This window comes from Diachasmimorpha longicaudata, chromosome 2, assembly GCF_034640455.1.
Source record: "Diachasmimorpha longicaudata isolate KC_UGA_2023 chromosome 2, iyDiaLong2, whole genome shotgun sequence".
NCBI classification, from domain to species: Eukaryota; Metazoa; Arthropoda; class Insecta; order Hymenoptera; family Braconidae; genus Diachasmimorpha; species Diachasmimorpha longicaudata.
Window position 1 is genome coordinate 7,011,816 of NC_087226.1, and position 17,366 is coordinate 7,029,181.

At 41.0% G+C, this 17,366-nt stretch overlaps 6 protein-coding genes across 11 annotated transcripts; 3 read left to right on the forward strand and 3 right to left on the reverse strand.

Annotated features, from left to right (window-relative positions):
* Nucleotides 1–81: 81 nt before the first annotated feature.
* On the forward strand, nucleotides 82–1,280 carry Mrps34 (mitochondrial ribosomal protein S34). Its single transcript, XM_064139520.1, has 2 exons — nucleotides 82–407; nucleotides 804–1,280. Exons 1-2 carry the CDS (start codon nucleotides 210–212, stop codon nucleotides 1,200–1,202), a joined length of 597 nt encoding a protein of 198 aa, XP_063995590.1. The 5' UTR covers nucleotides 82–209; the 3' UTR covers nucleotides 1,203–1,280.
* A 26-nt stretch (nucleotides 1,281–1,306) lies between these two features.
* LOC135172955 (IQ domain-containing protein K-like) lies at nucleotides 1,307–2,493 on the reverse strand. The gene is made up of 5 exons (XM_064139519.1): nucleotides 2,086–2,493; nucleotides 1,864–2,000; nucleotides 1,654–1,783; nucleotides 1,451–1,505; nucleotides 1,307–1,382 (listed from the first exon to the last, which is right to left on the reverse strand). Exons 1-5 carry the CDS (start codon nucleotides 2,491–2,493, stop codon nucleotides 1,318–1,320), a joined length of 795 nt encoding a protein of 264 aa, XP_063995589.1. The 3' UTR covers nucleotides 1,307–1,317.
* A 78-nt stretch (nucleotides 2,494–2,571) lies between these two features.
* LOC135172951 (uncharacterized) lies at nucleotides 2,572–3,891 on the forward strand. Its single transcript, XM_064139510.1, has 2 exons — nucleotides 2,572–2,623; nucleotides 2,921–3,891. The coding sequence occupies exons 1-2, from the start codon at nucleotides 2,572–2,574 to the stop codon at nucleotides 3,769–3,771; spliced, it is 903 nt and encodes a 300-aa protein (XP_063995580.1). The 3' UTR covers nucleotides 3,772–3,891.
* Nucleotides 3,819–7,376, reverse strand: LOC135172947 (uncharacterized). Of its 5 annotated transcripts, none has more exons than XM_064139500.1 (5): nucleotides 7,326–7,367; nucleotides 6,351–6,673; nucleotides 5,099–5,787; nucleotides 4,720–4,901; nucleotides 3,819–4,522 (listed from the first exon to the last, which is right to left on the reverse strand). In XM_064139500.1, exons 2-5 carry the CDS (start codon nucleotides 6,450–6,452, stop codon nucleotides 4,005–4,007), a joined length of 1,491 nt encoding a protein of 496 aa, XP_063995570.1. In that variant the 5' UTR covers nucleotides 6,453–6,673; nucleotides 7,326–7,367; the 3' UTR covers nucleotides 3,819–4,004. The 5 variants fall into 5 exon arrangements, with proteins under 5 accessions (XP_063995570.1, XP_063995569.1, XP_063995571.1 ...); XM_064139499.1 differs by lacking the exon at nucleotides 7,326–7,367 and adding an exon at nucleotides 7,089–7,218; XM_064139501.1 differs by lacking the exon at nucleotides 7,326–7,367 and adding an exon at nucleotides 7,089–7,218 and having other exon boundaries at nucleotides 6,009–6,673.
* Nucleotides 7,377–7,406: 30 nt separating this feature from the next.
* Nucleotides 7,407–9,851, forward strand: LOC135172944 (puff-specific protein Bx42). Its single transcript, XM_064139497.1, has 3 exons — nucleotides 7,407–7,548; nucleotides 7,782–7,935; nucleotides 8,238–9,851. The coding sequence occupies exons 1-3, from the start codon at nucleotides 7,508–7,510 to the stop codon at nucleotides 9,711–9,713; spliced, it is 1,671 nt and encodes a 556-aa protein (XP_063995567.1). The 5' UTR covers nucleotides 7,407–7,507; the 3' UTR covers nucleotides 9,714–9,851.
* LOC135172934 (uncharacterized protein) lies at nucleotides 9,844–17,280 on the reverse strand. Of its 2 annotated transcripts, none has more exons than XM_064139456.1 (5): nucleotides 17,142–17,280; nucleotides 16,161–17,005; nucleotides 14,823–14,976; nucleotides 11,305–14,107; nucleotides 9,844–10,651 (listed from the first exon to the last, which is right to left on the reverse strand). In XM_064139456.1, exons 2-5 carry the CDS (start codon nucleotides 16,503–16,505, stop codon nucleotides 10,549–10,551), a joined length of 3,405 nt encoding a protein of 1,134 aa, XP_063995526.1. In that variant the 5' UTR covers nucleotides 16,506–17,005; nucleotides 17,142–17,280; the 3' UTR covers nucleotides 9,844–10,548. The 2 variants fall into 2 exon arrangements, with proteins under 2 accessions (XP_063995526.1, XP_063995527.1); XM_064139457.1 differs by lacking the exon at nucleotides 17,142–17,280 and adding an exon at nucleotides 10,904–10,950 and having other exon boundaries at nucleotides 16,161–16,972.
* Between the last annotated feature and the right edge of the window lie 86 nt (nucleotides 17,281–17,366).

Consider the following 17,366-nt stretch of genomic DNA (forward strand, 5'->3'; position numbering starts at 1 on the left):
ATCTGAATGTGGTGCCCTCTGTCTTCTGGGGTGAGGTACTACGGCGCCATCCGTCAAACCCCCAGAACTGAGCCTCTACTTTAGTCCATCCTCTTTGACCCCACATGCAGTACCACAAACAACCTAACCTGGTCGGTGATTATTGTGTACAGTGATTACTAAAGTTCATTGATACCGAAAAGGAGCAGTAATAAAATAGTATTCTAACAATGCCAGTGAAACTTATTGGCCGTACCACTGACTTCAGTGGAAAAACTCTGTGGGAACTCGTTGGAAACCTTAAGAATCATGGAAAAGGTAGAATCATCATCAGACAAAAATTTCAACGCTATCCTGAACCTTCATTCATAAAGATACTTAAAGTTGGAGCACTACCTCCAGAACTGCAGACATCTCCTAAACATGCGGTAATTATCGTTCTTTATTTGAGTAAATTCACCAGTACATTTCAGAATATTCATTGTCCTTTGCAATTTGTTGTGAACTACAGTGGAGTTTCGACCATTTTCAATCACCAACTTCATTACTTAAGCTGTGTGATACTGTTTTTTACAGTAACGAATATTCAGCTTCATTAAAATTGCATTTTTCACTTTTTAATGCCTTTTATTTCGAAATTTTGATTTAATATATAAATACTCATATGGTCATCTATAAATATACCATGAATAAATATTAATTCTCCTGAGATTGAAAGATATTTGTTAAGAATACCTGTGAATTCTGTCTGTGCAGTGCCCACTAATCTTCACGAATATTTGTTTTTCTTTTCCATGAACTTGGAACTCTATTTTATTCTGCAGCCAGAGAAAATCCGAAAATGCATGGTTCTTGTGGAAGCAACATTCAGAGGGCAGAAAGATCCCCGGATAAAACAGATGGATGGAGCAACCTACAAAACTGACTATCGATTGGTACCGAAAGATGAGGAACACAAGTACGTCTACTGGGTCAATCGCCCCGAGGTAATTCTACCGAGAACGATGGAGTTGCCTCCCCTGCTCAGCGAAATTATGGTTAGGAATTTGAAGGCAAAGGGAGAAAAAGTTGATAAGCCGCCAGAAATGAATATTATTTACAACCTCATGGGTATGAAGGTTTATAGAGTTGCTGAGGAAGGAGAAACACCTACAAAACAGCCCAAAATTTCTCTGGGTGAACCGGCAAGTCCTGGACTTTATGCAAATGTTAAACCGATCTAATTTAAATGTTGGTGAGTCGTAAGAAATGATAAACTGTACAGTCATTGAAAATATAAGATTTTTAAGTTGAAACTTTTACGATCTTGGATTTATTGAAATTGTTCTTACGTTCTTCCTACTGGAATATTTTACAGATGTCAAATGGTTCTTTATTCTTGAATGGCAAAATTTCATACTCATCTGAAGAAAAATTATTAGGAAATCAAATGCAATCATGAGAAATAGTTAGGGGTTTGTTCTTATTTTACCTAAATTAATGTAAGGAACTGATGAACCTCGTTCTGCTCGTTCCACAGCCAAGGCCTGTTAATTTTCAAACATTAGACAAAAGTTGTTCGATGGCTTCTAAAGGAAAATACGAATAGTTTCGTTTGAGAAACGTCGAGTGGTTGTTCATCCTTATTCTGGAACATCCAATCGAACTCATTTAATAATTTGATAACTTTACTACCTTCCAGAATTCTCTCAATTCTTGGACATCCCTTCGTTTCCTCACGATCCACCCCCGAATATTCCTCTGAATGATCAATGCCGCTTCGTTTCGACTGCAGAGCCACGATTTCGGGTAAATTGGCCTAGGGCTGCCACAAAAATTGTTACATCCCATTTCTTTAAGAAGATCAATTAACACACTCAAGTATTGAAAGAAAAATATTTTTACTTGGATTGGAGCCACCGTCTGAATGGGGGAATTTCAAAAACTCCAATCCATTGGAATTGTCTCTCACGATGCTCGGGATTTTTATTCCATAAATACTCTGCTAGATAATCCAAACCATTAAATCGACATTTTGGATCCTGTGGGATTTATTTACTATTATTATTCAATTTTTGGGGTGATGGACATGTAATCGGCATGAGCAACTTCGAGTAATGCATTCACTTGTATTGCATTCCATTTTTTCGCTTCCTTCAGCATTTTCTCCATTGCAGGTAGTAAAACAGGAAAAATCTCCTTATTCAGGTACTCAACGGCTTCGCAAGGAGTCTTTTCCGATCTCGGTTCCTCCTGTTCCTTCTCCCATTCATCGAATTGCTCCCTCTCTTCCCTAAACTCCTCCAAAATCGTTTCCCAGAGAGGCAATTTTCCCTTCGTTTCCGGTTCCTCCTCTTGCTCCTGAAACGAAATATCTCCGAGCGATTTCTTGATTTCATCCTCAGTTTCCGAATATTCCCCATACGACTCTCTGTCCAAACACTCACAAAAGTTATTTTCACAACTTCCCGTGGAAATGGGATAAAGCAAAGTCGGTGCGGAGATGCTGATGAAGGCCTTCATATCAGTCGTCATTTGTTTTCTTTTCAAAACATAATATTTTATTATAATTTTTATTTCCTGAACTAATAAATTTTCTAATAACTCGTCAAAATGCCCGGCTGCGGCAGGAAGTGTGGCAAGGAAAAAAAACGACAGTCGAAAGGTAAATTGAATCAATTAATCACCTTCCTCATATCGACAGGTGAATAGATACAACACATTGTCAATGCTCCCCTCAATGTCTCTAAGACAGAACTTGATTTGTCTTTACAATTTATCCCACTGCAAGATTTTCAGCCAAAAATTATTTATTGAATATTTCAAAATAATCAGGCAAAAACTGATAAACGTTCAAATCAACACTTCGAAATTCTCGTATGATAATTCTCTATGAGATGACCTAGTTTTCAAATAATATCCAATTACAACAATTTTTTCTACTCCGACATTAACAAAATAGCCTTGAGAAAGAGTGAGGACAAGTACGTAGCGACTGAAATCACCACAGATTTAGATTCAATATTGACCGATGTGACAGAATACCAGACACTCGACGGAATGAGCAGCGGAAGTGATAAAACTGGGTCAAGAAAAAACCCGGAAAAGAAGAGGGACCGGAACCCGATGAGGACCGGAAAGACTACCAAGAAGTCCCAAAAATCCCGCCCCAATTTTGCGGATAATGAATACTCCTCGGAACGGAGCTACACATCAACCGCAAGCGGAAAAATTCCCGGGAAAAAACAGCGATTTCAGCCCTCCAGCGAAACTGAGGAAGATATTTCTGAGACGACAGAGACTACTTCAAAATGCGCCACAGTCAATCTCTCGAAATTCCTGGGTGGAGAGTCTACAGAAACTGAATCCTTCGAAGATGACGATGACCTAATTGGATGCGAGGATGAGATCTGCGGAGGGGCCCGAACAGCAGTGAAGACAAAGCGAATGAAACCGCCGTCAGAGAGTGAATCCTCGGAGGAGACGACCTCCGACGGCTCCGAAAAATGTCCAGAATTGTGTAGAGAGGATCCCACAGAACTCCCCGAAGAGAAACCGATGAAGTGCGACAGCCAGTGTCACAGGAAGATGTGGCTGGAGAGACAGAGGGAGAAAAAACAAGCGGAAATAGATAATTATATGCTACGCAAGGGATTCAGGTACTTCGACGACATTTGCAAGTGTTCACTGAAGTGCATCATGTCGCAAATGTGTGTGGACCCCTTCATGAGAAATATTGCTTTCTCCACGGTGGGTTTTTTCGTGGGGATTAAACTGTGTTGGGAGCTGGATGGCTTCTACATCATCTTCTGAATGTTAAATTCGAAGCTGTGCTTTGAAATAAATTCAAGTGCAATGGATACCATAAAACAACGCTTATTTTTACTCTTTATTCTGTAATTGAAATTCACATTTCATAGTTTATGAATAAACAGTGAAATTAATAACTAAATGTGAATAATTACTAAATAATTAATTTTTCATCATTAACGAGGCTTTGGAGTTGTTATATTAATATTCATATTGAGAGTTTTCTGCGAGCCTTTTCATATCAGAATTCTCTCAAATTTTTGATTCTTCATTATCTTTATAGTACATAATAGAGCCGCTATAGCGACGAGAATCAGCGCAGACAGTATATAAGGAATGATAATATGCGTTTTACTAGGCTGTCTCGAATACTCTTTCTCCGGTGGTACAACTCGGAAAGAAATATCGTTCAACCAGTCTATGGTATTATTCTGAGAGGTTTTCACGTTTCTGATTTTCCGCACGTGACTCGCGGGACAATTCAGAATGCAGTCACTTCCCTCCAAGCACCCGGTGATTTTTACATTCACGATTAACTCGTCCGTTTCACTCATGTTATCGAACATGAAGGCCTCAAAGATCAAGTAACTCTCCAAGTTGGAAACTTTGTACTGTTCTCTCGAACAAATCTCCCTTATTTCCGGGTTGAGACAGCCGTTCGAGTCTAATATCCATACGCTATTCATAATTTTTTTCTGACGTTTGTTCTCAATGAAGTTGATCGTTACGTCACTCATTTTGGAGTATTTCCAGCCTGAAATTTGTTCAGGGAGATAATTGAACTACTGTTACAAATATGTAATTTGTAAAAATTCTGTTATCAAGATATTCACTTCTTCTGAGTTTTATACTGCTAAAAATAATTGAGTCAACCCATTTGCATGCCCTCATACCAATGTACTGATTTATACCACCACAAATGAATTATGAATTCGCATAACTTGTCCTCACCATCGCCGTCCCGAACGACAGCTCTCAACAAGATCTCCTCGCCGAGGATAACTGTACCACCGGACGGGATTCTGGCGTCGAAAAGTTGATCTGATCCAGTCGTTTTCCGATACAAACCAATCTCCGTTTCGAATGAATCCTTATGACCACCAGTAGCAACTCTCGCTGTCATTCGAGCAGAGCTGCGCATTTGTAATCATTCTCATTAATTAATCATCGCTCCTCCTCCTGCCCCCTCATCAGTTGACGTACCTCATAAAAATAATTTAGTTGAGGATCAACAAACTAGTGTTGTAGCTAGTTCAGTATATTAGTAATAGGGTCAGAACAAATTGCTCATTAGTCACTAATGATTTTATGGAGAGTCTGGTATACTCACGTATCTATAGCTTTAACATTGAATCGTCTAGTACGAGAGGTTGTTCGTTCTTGAGCTTTGCATCTCATAGAGACCCTCGCATCATCCTTCAGCAGAATCCCCGGAATCGCCGGAAACCTTAGCTTGAGACAGTAGAATTTTCCCAACTGAGTCGAGCAGTTTCGCACCCCACATGCCCAAAATAAATCACCAGAGAAGTTGATCTTAAACTCATCACCAACTCTATCGATTCTACAATTGCCATTTCCTGGACTCCCCTGGACAATTGGAGTGTCTCTCAACTTCAAGGCGCTGATGGAGGCTCGAAAGTACACTTCATCCTCGGAGTGTATGCAGGACATCGAGATATTAATGTGGCTGAAGACATCTGATTGTAAGATTTTCTGGTCATTGGCAGCGTATGATAATGATGTTGTCGCTTCACTGGGACTTGGGGCCTTCAACAGAATATCTGGAGACTGTGAGGGTCTGGCGAAGACACTCCTCACACGATTCTCGATCACTTCTGGTAGCACAAACGTAGCCTCCTCGGGAGGAAGGTATAAGTGTCTCCCTATTGCTCTCGAGGGGTTTGAGTTCTTGGGGAAGTTTATGAACACTGTGTCATCAAGATTTTGAGGTTTCAGAGCAAACGCTTCGTGAGTTGCTAAGGTGAACTCTGGAGATTGGAGGATAGTGTACATGTAAATCTGGAATTTAATTTCTTTCATACATTCTCGTGTTGTAATTTAGTAGGAACATGAAATCATGAAATAGCTCAAGTCTTCAAATGATCTTCCCTGATTAAGATGATTAATTTTATACTGTGTTGGAGCTATGTTTTAACATCTCCTCAAAATGCTACCGCTCCCTCTCCCAGCCTCAAAGGCTAATCCTAATTCGTCAGTAGTCGACTATAAATTGCACCTACCCAACATCCCCAAGGAATCACCGAACACATAAAATTTTTCTTCCACTCAGTTCTCATATTCTCCGAGATTTACGACGCTCTACTGAATCGCTAAGCCAACCTGGATGGCTTTTAAAGGCCACGATTATTGTCACGCATTTAGCGGTTTTTAACAAGCCTGACCCGAACGGGTTGTCAAAACTGTCATTGTTGCCAGTCTGTTCATTATTAAGTACCCAGTATTCGTGATGTGAACGAAGATCAGTTACTTAGCATAAAACATCGTCAACGATTCGATGACTTTGAGAGACCCATTAAGTCCACTACCGATAACCACTCAACGCCTCTTTCGTTCCTTCTTACATTCGATTGTTGGCTCTTACTATCTTCCAGTTTGATACACGTCCTCTGTGCTTGTTTATTGTGCATCTGGGTTAAAAGGTTTTTATGGCAGCCATTGTGCATTGAATTGTGCCAACAGAAATCCACTTGAGCTCCTTTATCAAATTAATTTGATTTCAAATATTCAAGGCTTGAATTTTTCGAGGGAAGAATTAATGACAATGCATTTGAATCAAAGAAAATTCTCTCTCTGAAGTTATTCATTTCCTTTCTATAATATTAGCTGTTATAGGACGTCCTGCCAGTCAAGTTGAAAATGCGCAATTCCACGCGAAAACGGATACCTGAAAAGTTTAATTTCGTGGATTTTCGTCCTAATTTTTCCCTGGAGAGTTGAGCATTAGAAGAATATTTTGACGGAGAAAAAAGTCGAAAATATTAATAATTGGAGGAGCTATGGTTTTTCAAATTATCTTTTTTTTTTTTGGATGAACCATTTTTTGGCAATTAAATGTCAAAATATAATGTTATAGTAATTATGCACTTCATTCTTATTGAGTAAAAAAATAGCTTAAATATTATTTATCACCAAGTCATTATCCTAATTGCTCTCGTCCAGACGGACTTATCGGTTTGGGTGCAATGTCTTGTGTATGGTACACTAAAGAGATTATACCTGACTGTAGGGTGGTATACAAGGATTAGTGAGGCCTACTGGTCCCTTTGTAGTAATACCATTTCGCATAATGATTTACGTACCCATATCTTCTACCTGGGGAATCCCCTGTCGGCCTTGAAGTAATAGGAATTCGAAAAAAGGTGGAAGATTTGAGGAGTATCATTAACCTGATCAGGCATTGGACTATTCAAACCTCCCCCCACTTTTTCCGATCCCTACTACCATCCTTGTCTCACCCAAGACCCCTAAGACCCAACACTCAGGGATAGACTCCGTCAGTGACTTCGTCAGACAGACAATATCGTCAGTTAAACTACCTTCATTTGCATATCTCTGCAACTGCATCCACCTGTATCTCTCTCCTGCTGAAAAATAGCAATATTCGGAAGAAATATCGATAACCACGATATCGCGATAAGAAAATATCGAAGTGTAACATATCGATGTCTCGAAATATCGATATGATCGGTGCGCACAAGGCGTCTCTGTGCTAAATTCGATGGCTTCGTATCCTCATATCAACAAAATGTCGTTAGCCAGGTTTGTTACTAACTAATTAATTTACAGTATTGCTAGAATCTCTCCATAAATCAATTCCCTCCGATAAATAGCGTGATACAACCACTAAAAAAAGATAATTATCTTCTAAATGTCATGCATAACCTTCAAGGTTATGTTTGTCAGTTCAAAACCTCCGAATAAACTAGTGTTCTTTTGATTCGGGAGCTAAAATTCTCACTCTGTGGACATTAATAGGTTTTTCTTGTTTCTAGCTTGCTACCAGCACCGAGTCAGGTCGTCTGGGACCGCGAGGACGAGGCTCGAGAGCAGAAACTACGTCAGAGACCAGTGTCAGCTCTTGTGAAAGCAGTTATAACCGCCCCACCATACGGACAACGAAAGGGATGGGTTCCGCGAACCCCCGAGGTAATAATACCAATATTCTACAACTAAAAGACAATAATTCTATTTTTCAAAAATAATATATATTTTTTTAAAGAAATTTGTGATAAGTGGGAGCTTGCAACAGTCCATCGCCCGAAGGCCTTGAGCTATAAAAATAATATCGTGGGTTCTTTTCTCTTCTCTCTTTTGCTTTTATGGAAATGAATACATAAATGTCAATCAATCATTTTTATATAGAACGAAAGCATCTTTGTCCTGTAAAGACGCAGCAAAAGTCATCGATTTTTCTCATTCAGTTACTACATTTTCCCTCTTCATTTCAGGATTTCGGAGATGGCGGTGCCTTCCCAGAGATCCAGGTAGCCCAGTATCCCCTAGGAATGGGTATGAAAGGTAAGGAGTCATCCAGCAATGCCCTCGCAGTGCAGCTGGATGCTCAGGGAAAGGTCAAGTATGACATGCTAGCTCGCCAGGGTCACGCAAAGGACAAAGTGGTCTACAGCAAGCTCAGTGACCTTCTCCCCTCGGAAATAACCTCTGAAAATGATCCCTCCCTGCAACGTCCTGACGAGGAAGAAATAGCAGAGATAACAGAACGAACGCGGAAGGCTCTGGAGAAGATAACCCAGTCGAAAATAGCAGCAGCCATGCCAGTTCGTTGTGCAGAAAAATTGGGCCCAGCTCAGTACATTCGCTATACGCCCTCCCAACAGGGACAATCCTTCAATTCCGGAGCTAAACAAAGAGTCATAAGGATGGTGGAGGCCCAGGTCGACCCCATAGAACCCCCAAAATTCAAAATCAACAAGAAAATTCCGAGAGGACCGCCCTCTCCTCCAGCCCCAGTGATGCACTCGCCCACGAGAAAGGTAACAGTAAAGGAGCAGAAAGAATGGAAAATTCCTCCATGCATCAGCAACTGGAAAAATGCTAAAGGGTACACCATCCCTTTGGACAAACGATTGGCTGCTGATGGTCGAGGTCTGCAGCAGGTGCACATCAATGAAAATTTTGCTAAATTAGCTGAGGCCCTGTACATTGCTGACAGAAAGGCCAGGGAGGCTGTGGAGGCCAGGGCGCAGCTCGAGAAGAAGCTCGCCCAGAAGGACAAGGAGAAGAAGGAGGATCACTTGAGACAGTTGGCCCAGAAGGCGAGGGAGGAGAGGGCGGGATTAAAATCAGCTGCTGCTCTGGATAAAGCCGAGGAGTCCAGGGAGAGGGACCAATTGAGGAATGAGAGACACAAGGACAGAGCTCGTGAGAGGAATCTTGCGAGAGCTGCTCCTGATAAACGATCGAGGCTCCAACGTGAACGAGAGAGGGATATTTCGGAGCAGATCGCCCTGGGAATGCCAGCCAAGAGTGTATCCACTGGGGACGCTCAGTTTGATCAGAGGCTGTTTAATACTTCTAAGGGGATGGACAGTGGTTATGGGCATGATGATGAGTACAATATTTATGACAAACCATGGAGGGATTCCAATTCTCTGGGTTCTCATATCTATCGCCCTGGGAAGAACATTGATAAGGACAATTATGGGGACGATTTGGAGAAATTGGTGAAGACCAATAGATTCGTACCTGATAAGGAGTTCTCGGGAACTGATAGAAGTGCTACAAGGTCTGGGCCCGTGCAGTTTGAGAAGGACGAAGAGGATCCTTTCGGACTGGATCAGTTCTTGAAACAGGCGAAGAGGGCCAGCGGGACTGCCAGCAGTGCGGCGACCACGTCATCCTCAGGGTCTAAGAGGAAGGATGAGAAGGAACATCGGAGGGATGACAAGAGGAAACGACATTGATGGGGCAGTAGTGGATTTTAAGAATAATTGTTTATTATTCTTTTTATTAAATAATCAATACATTCAGGAACTTATTATGAATCTTGATTTGTTTATATTATAAGGTATTTGGATGAATAAATGATGATAATTATTTGATTTGCTGGACTTGTTTATTGGTAAAATTAACAAAAGAAAATCACAATAACGTCTGAATTGTAAAAAAAAAATTGTCCAAAAATCAATCGAACATTTCAACAATAGTGTTTCAGGGAATTTCAGTGGTGTAGTTCATACACTTAGCATGTAACAAATCCCCCAACTCTGGCAATATTTTTGATACAAAGAAATGAACGAGATAAACATACATCTCTGCAAAAATTAAAAAAAAAAACAAGAAAGATGATAATTGTAAAGCTACAGCTATTAGCATTTCTGAAAAATATGAAAATACCATAAACTAATTGATAAAATCTCCATAAGTTTTCGTTTTGTACAATTATTTAAAGATCTAAGATTGAACGCCCTTTGTAATTTATCACTTTAAATTAATTTTATACAATTTTAATTCTTAAATTGTTCATATCGATAACAGCTACCGTTCAAATCCAAAAAAGGAACGAAACAAGCTTGAAACAATGGCTTCCCAGTACATTTTCAAGTTTAACAATTGTTGTTTCTTTGTTAATGCAAAATAACTTCATGTATTTCAAAGAAACTATCATATCATTTTTGTATCATCAACAATAAACTTCTCAAAAACAGAACGAAAGTCATGGATCATGATTTAAATAGTGAATTAAATTAATTTCGAGGTTGTAAACTTGGCCTTTTGAGAATTATTTTAGTGTGGGCATCAGTAGATTGGTGCTTCGTCGGCTGATGCTGAAATATCCTCATCGCTCCATTCACTTAAGCCTAGGGTCACTGGCCCGTGGAAGCTTTGAGATCTCAGGACACTAAAAAAATGAGTCCCAATTAAACTCAATTAATCCAATGCAAATCGTACCACTTCCATTAAATTATGCGAATTTTGCTGTTTATCTCGGAAAAATTACAAAAAGCGGTTCCATGTAATTTTGTGTAATTAATTAAAAAAATACTGGTGATTGATTGAATATCTGTGCAACGAAGCCAATCACTGCAAAAAGAGCAAAAAAAGCTTGTCCATAAAACTCAAAAACCGTGCTTTCTTGAAAGCCATATCATACCACGTCCTCAGATGAAGGTTTATCTCTACAATCGATCGCTACGAATCCTAGCAAAAGTGAAATTGATCATGAGACTGCATCAATACTTCCCTAGAACTAGAAACTAAATTATCGTTGGGGACATCCAAGTGGCCATTTCGGGGATTTCTTCAACAGCAGATCAGACACTTCTTTCCACTAGATTTTATGAATATCAATTAAATGAACAGGAATAAGAATAAATCTCCCATCGGTTACTTGACATTTCATGATTTCAAGATCCTCATCCGAAAACAAAAAATTTCCGTACTCTTTTCGCCACTACAATTATTCTCCAGTAATACAACTGTTCCCCTTGTCCCTCCAGGAACCCCCACAAATTGAACCACTTGACTTCCCTCATCCTAGGCCTCGACACTTACCTGGAAGACTCAGTGTTGAGACTCCTCTTGACCATCCCAGCCTTTCTCTTCCCCTCCGCAGCAGCTTTCATGGGATCATAACTCTTCCTCCGCTTCCAGTTCTGCATCTCCTGCTCTTTCACCAAATTTTCCTTCTTTTTCATCTCCTTAGGCTTCACCTTACTAGCACACCCTTTAGTAGCCCTAACACTGAACCTCCCCGAATCAGTTCTAGCAATGCTAGTCCCCTCAGACTTGGACCTCGCACTATTAACTATCTTAGCCTTAACCTGAGGTGCCTTAGCCTCTGATTCTCTGCTCTTTCTGCCAATAAATCCCCTATTCAATCCCAAATTTCTATTTCCATTATTTCCCTGTTCTTCACTGCTCTCCGTATCACTGGTCTCTCTGCCCACCCTTCCCTGCCTCAAACTGTGACTGGTGTCTTCATCACTTTCCCCCCCAGAGTCCACAGCACTCCCCTGATACACATTAATCCTAGCCGACATAACCGACATGACATTATGAGTTGTCTGAAGATAACTGGACGTATCAATATCACTGTCAGAGCCCAGAGGGCTGCAGGGGGGTGGCTGAACATCTGCCCCAAAATCACACTCATTATCAGACCAGTCATCAGCGAGAGACAAGGCCCCTCCAGTTCCATGAAAGCTCGCAGACCTCAGGACGGAGCTATCCCTGCTATTTCCATCCTCGGTACTGTGATGCTTCTTATTGACATCCAGTTTCTTCTTCCCCTCAGCAGCTGCCTTCATAGGATCATAATTCTTTCTCCTCTTCCAATTTTGAAACTCTACCTCCTTCGACGTCAACGTTGAATTACTTCTCCCTGAACTTTTACCCTCCTTACTAGTTTTTTGATTAGGCCTCGTGGAGGGATTCGTCTTCTGTCCCCTCATGCTGTATCTCCCTCCCTCATTCCTCGACAACGATGGACCCCTTGGTCTAGGTGGCTCAGGTTTTTTGAAGACCTCTTTGTTACTAGCACCAACACTACTTGTTCTCCCTCGATGATGCGTCTGTCTGCCAGACGTGGGGGCTGATTTGATTTCTGATTGTGCTCTCCTCCGTCGCTCCTCAGGGGTTGTATTCGGTGTTGACTCTGATTCGCAATTGAGCCGTGCACGACGCATGCTAAAAGTTCTGTTCAACTTTATTCCTGAGGAAATTGGAGGGACTGCAATCGGTGCCTCACCTGTCTCAGAACTGCTGTCAGAATGAGCTAGCTTCGTTTTCAAAAGTCTATCGCTGCTGTTATCGTTGAAACTACTTCTTCTCGTTAGCATACTCTTCGTCTTGGCAGTCCTGATACTGGTATTAGAGGCTGAACGCTGGATACTCGTGTTTCTGGAGAGCATTGGACTCCCATGGAGATTGGAGAGTTTATCCTTGGATATTTCATCTCGATAGTTGGAGGTACTCAAGGACTTTCTCAACATGTACGGACTACTCTCAACACATGTGTAGTAGCCAATATTTTTGGACTGACTTCCAGGTTTAACCAACTGCTTTGGACGTTCTATATTCGAAGCTAATGTTTTACTGGCTAGTGTCTTATGCCCCAGGATAGGACTGTTTGTTAACTTAGGGATTGTCGATCGTAGACGGTTTAATATCGGACTATTTGTGTGCTTGAAGTTCTCCTCGCAATTCCTCAAACTACTTCGGCGTGAGGAATTTGATTCAGCAGTATCGGAATTATTGCCCCGGTGCTCCAGAGAATTGGAACGGTCTAGACGAAATCTTGCCAGCATGTGGGACGGACTCTTTGGCATGTTTATATCCTCCTTTTTATCGGGACACTTTCTCATGCTTCTTCGACAATCAGATGTATTGATTCGTTTGAAGAGGGACTCTGAGAGGCTTCCGCGACGCACTAGGGAGTGCGTCGGGGTTCTTTGGGAGCTGTGAGGAGGAGTTGGGTAACTGTTGCTAGTGTCCTCGTCTGATTCACCTCCAGAGTCTATCATTGTGGAAGCCATCCGCTGGTGGACCTCGGCATCAAGGCTGCTGTCACTCGCCTCATGTCTGCTTCGAGGGAGACGTTTCGATCGTGAGTAGATGGGCGAAGGAATTTTGGAGGGACTCATTGGAGGGGTCCGACCTGTTGTGCCACCAATGGGAGGTGGTAACGAATTGTGTTCAGCTACTTGTGTTGCCCAGTCAGAGATCCAGGAGTTGGAATCCCTCGACGTGTTCATCTGGAAGTGATGAACGTACGATGTGTGTTGCTCGTCCTCTGTGAGGATGCCTACGCTGAACGCTTTATCAATATCCATCCGAGCTTTTTCTTCATCTGTGTAGTCCTTGTGGACTGTATAGGTACCAGCCTCACTCACTGTTCCATCGGACGCATTGTCCAGGTTATTTTCACTGAATTTACCAAGGTTGGAACTTGCACTGCACTCTCCAGAGTAGGTAACGCAGAGAGTCTGAATATTTCGTTGTTTGTGGGGACACTCAAGGGGGTTCGTCGGTGTGGGAGTGTAGTTGGTATTCTTGAGCTTTTCAGAGGGTTCCTGGGAATGGTGGAGGTTCTCGGAGGAGTAAGAATGATTTATTTCGAGGTACTCGATGTTCTTGATGTATTTCTTCTCCGGCGAGTATTGCACACGATTTGAGCGGTCATCTTCGAGGGAATTCTGGAGGCAACTCAGGTCGTTCATTGTTGAGGAGTTGGGAAGATCTGGACGCGGGGGTGAGGGCTCGTGGTAGGAACGACGGTTGGGAGTCGACCTGTCGGTGAGGGAACGGGACACCGAGGACTGACGAAGAGCGACTCCTTTTGGAGATGTTTTTAAACCTGCAAGAAAAATATTGATTAGCCCTATTTTTACTGTTGTGGCTCTGATTCTATTAGATTCTTATTGTTTTGCTGTTTATTTTTGAGACAGTTCACTGATAAATTTGCAAATTTACTATTTTCGAAACTTTTTCCGCTTTTTATAGGGTATTCCAGTGCTTTTGTAAGGGAAGGCAGGTTTAGAGAAGAGCGTTCCTCCTTTTATTTTTTTTTATTAAAAAAATACAATCCATAATAGACGCATAGGTCAATAAACCATTTTTGCTGGAAATTTTTAAAAAATATTGAAAGATAGTTCCGCCAAAATTCTTTGGCCTAACCCTTTCCACTGAATTAAAAAATTTTTGAAGGTTTTTCATTAAAGACACTAAGTTCAATAATTTCGTAATTACCAAAAGCATAAGATTGAAGATGAAGCGTTCTGTACCTCACAACCGAATTTTGACAGTATATTTAGATTTTCGGCAGTAGCCTTGAACGCAAGCGGCTGGCTATTGAGGAACCGAAGGTGAGCACAATGTACTTCCAACTGACACTCACGGAATACTAATGGCCACAGGTTGCCCCTGCCATTGGCGCAACGAGTGAAGATGACTTCACCGTGACTCACTCACCGGACATATACAACATTTCCATATATAAATCTTACCCAGTGGCCGATATAAAAAAAAACGAAGTTCAACAATGTACAGTTAATTAATTGACCATAAGTTACCTAGTTCTTTTAATTTCTGGGATAATTGGTCGGCCTTTCGTTTTGTATCATCTTCACTACTGAAGTATCCCTCGGAGTAGTTGCTCACAGGTGTCTTTTTTTGTACAAAATTCGGGGATAAATCTGCTGACGACTTACTGGTCTTTATTTCTATCTGAAATTCAAAGAAAAGTAGCCTCAGAATCGATGAGCTAGCCGGTTATATTGAATTATCCTGATAAGGAGAGGGTTGAGAATTTTTTCACAAATGTATCAATAAATCGATTTCCGTTTGACAATTGAAATTAAATTCATTATTAAGATAATGTACATTCGACGAAGAATGAAATCAGCAGAACAATTAAATCAAACAAACAAATTTTCATGAAATAAACCAACAATGCACTTGATTGTATTTAAGGGAGATCACTACATTAGAATAGCAGTGATGAAATATTCTTTCCTGTTTGTTGTTTTCCTTTATGTCGAGGCTATAATGTTTAATTTTCGAACGTTGCACACACTCTACTGCGCTTTATATCTACCAAAAATAACGTTGATCATAAATACAAATTTCACTATTTCATAACAATGAAAACCTACCGTCCTATCTCAAAAAGACGCAATATCATTTCTATCCAGATCTACATTAAGCATAACTCACTCATCCATTCTATCTTTTCATCATAATTAAATCTAAAACCCCGTTTTGAACATACAAAGTATTATCTTTGTCAAGATCTAGGACAGAACAGTACTTCATATGTCCAAAAATATCTTACCAAGAAGATATTTTCACTGTTAAGGAAGATGGAATTATTAAAACATTCCAGTTAAATAACAATTTAATGAATTCATGTTCGAGATAGGAGCATTGGGAAAAAACTCGAGAGTGTATTTTGCCCCACCCTCTATCATCTCCTTCATTTACATCTACAAAAAAGTATCGTTATATTTTTCCCATATTCTGTCACTGTGAAACTAATCCCAATCCAGTACGATAAATTTATCAGCGAGACAATCAATAATCAAAAAATTATGACTTCTCAAATATTCAAAAATCCAATAGAGAGACCGAAGGTGGCGGTGGATTCTTCCACAGCTCTTCAAATTTATCAAAACGACTTTCAAAATACTTCACCATCATTGGAGGCTCCAACATATCCCCCAAGAGTCCCCGTTCAACAGCTTTGCCACCCCGAAAAGCTTCAGTCTTTCCTAAAGACCTCAAAATCTCCTATCAAACTATTCTCTATCTCCCATACCCTCAAAAATCCCCCAAACCCCTATTCAACGCCTTTATCTCCCCCAAACGTACAATCCCATTGAAAAATCCAAGAAAATATTTGTTCCACTGACCTTCGACGTCGAAACATTCCTCCTGTGTCTCGCAAACCTCTGAAAAAGGCTCTGATACTTGACAGTGTCGACTTCCTTGTTCCCATCGCCAAAATCAATGGTGAACGCTAGAGCAACTGGACTCTGATGTGTTTTCCCAGACAGATCCTTCTCAAGTGAGTCCTCCCTCTCGCAATCACTCCCCTGACACCTTGAATTGGCATTGGCCACATCTTGGAGACAATCCAAATTTTTGCATCCAACAATACCATTCCCCCGTCTGGCAACAACGACCCTGGCATCATCGTCCTCGTCCTCGACATGACACGAGTTATCCTCACGATCCTTCTTCCTTACCTCCTCCATGCCGACAATGTCCACCTGACATTCCCGATGTTTTAAGTAGTTTAGGACTTTTATTCAATCCACAAGTCTCCGACTTTCTTCTCTCTCTGTCATTGAACAGACGTTTAGCCTATTCCGAAGGAATTTTTGCGCTTCAAGAACTTTTATAGTCAATATTTGTGCACCAATGCCACTTGCGGCTTGACAATAGAGAATAATAGGCAGGAAACTGTGTTGGACAGGTGTGGTGACTATCGCTTTAGGGCGCACTTGTCAAAGGTGTCAACACACTCGATTTCTACTCGACTCTTTCTTTCCGGCACTGTAGGCACTCGGTTTTGGGCTCACTCGCACATAACGACGATAAGATACGGTTTTAAGTCATTGCGGCTGATCGGGAGAATATTGGGGGATTTTTGTATGCAAATAAAATACCGATGGTCTGGCTTAGGTGGCTGGGGTTCAACGCAGGGGAGCTGGAGATAAACTGATGTTTTTTTTACATCAGCAGACGAGAGTTCCTGGAATAGAAGGCGGATTCACTACTGAGCGCAGAGTGTAAATGTAAACAGTTTGATGTGTGGGTGCTTGGGAGGGAGGGCGTATCGACCTATCGAAAGGGATGTGCGAGAGTTCATTTGAATACAGTGAACTTACCCACTCAATGCTCGGCAAACGCGGATTTTAATGAAGATTCCGGATTGTTAGGAAAAAAACAATAAATATTTGATGCCTTGGAATTTACGGAGGCACCAGGAATATTCAGTTTCTTTAAATAGTTAATTAGTTATGGCACGAGCGATGTTGACTATTCAATAATGATATTGATATCGCAATCTCAAGGTTTAAACAATTAATTAACTTGTAGTCCTCTAAAGCTTC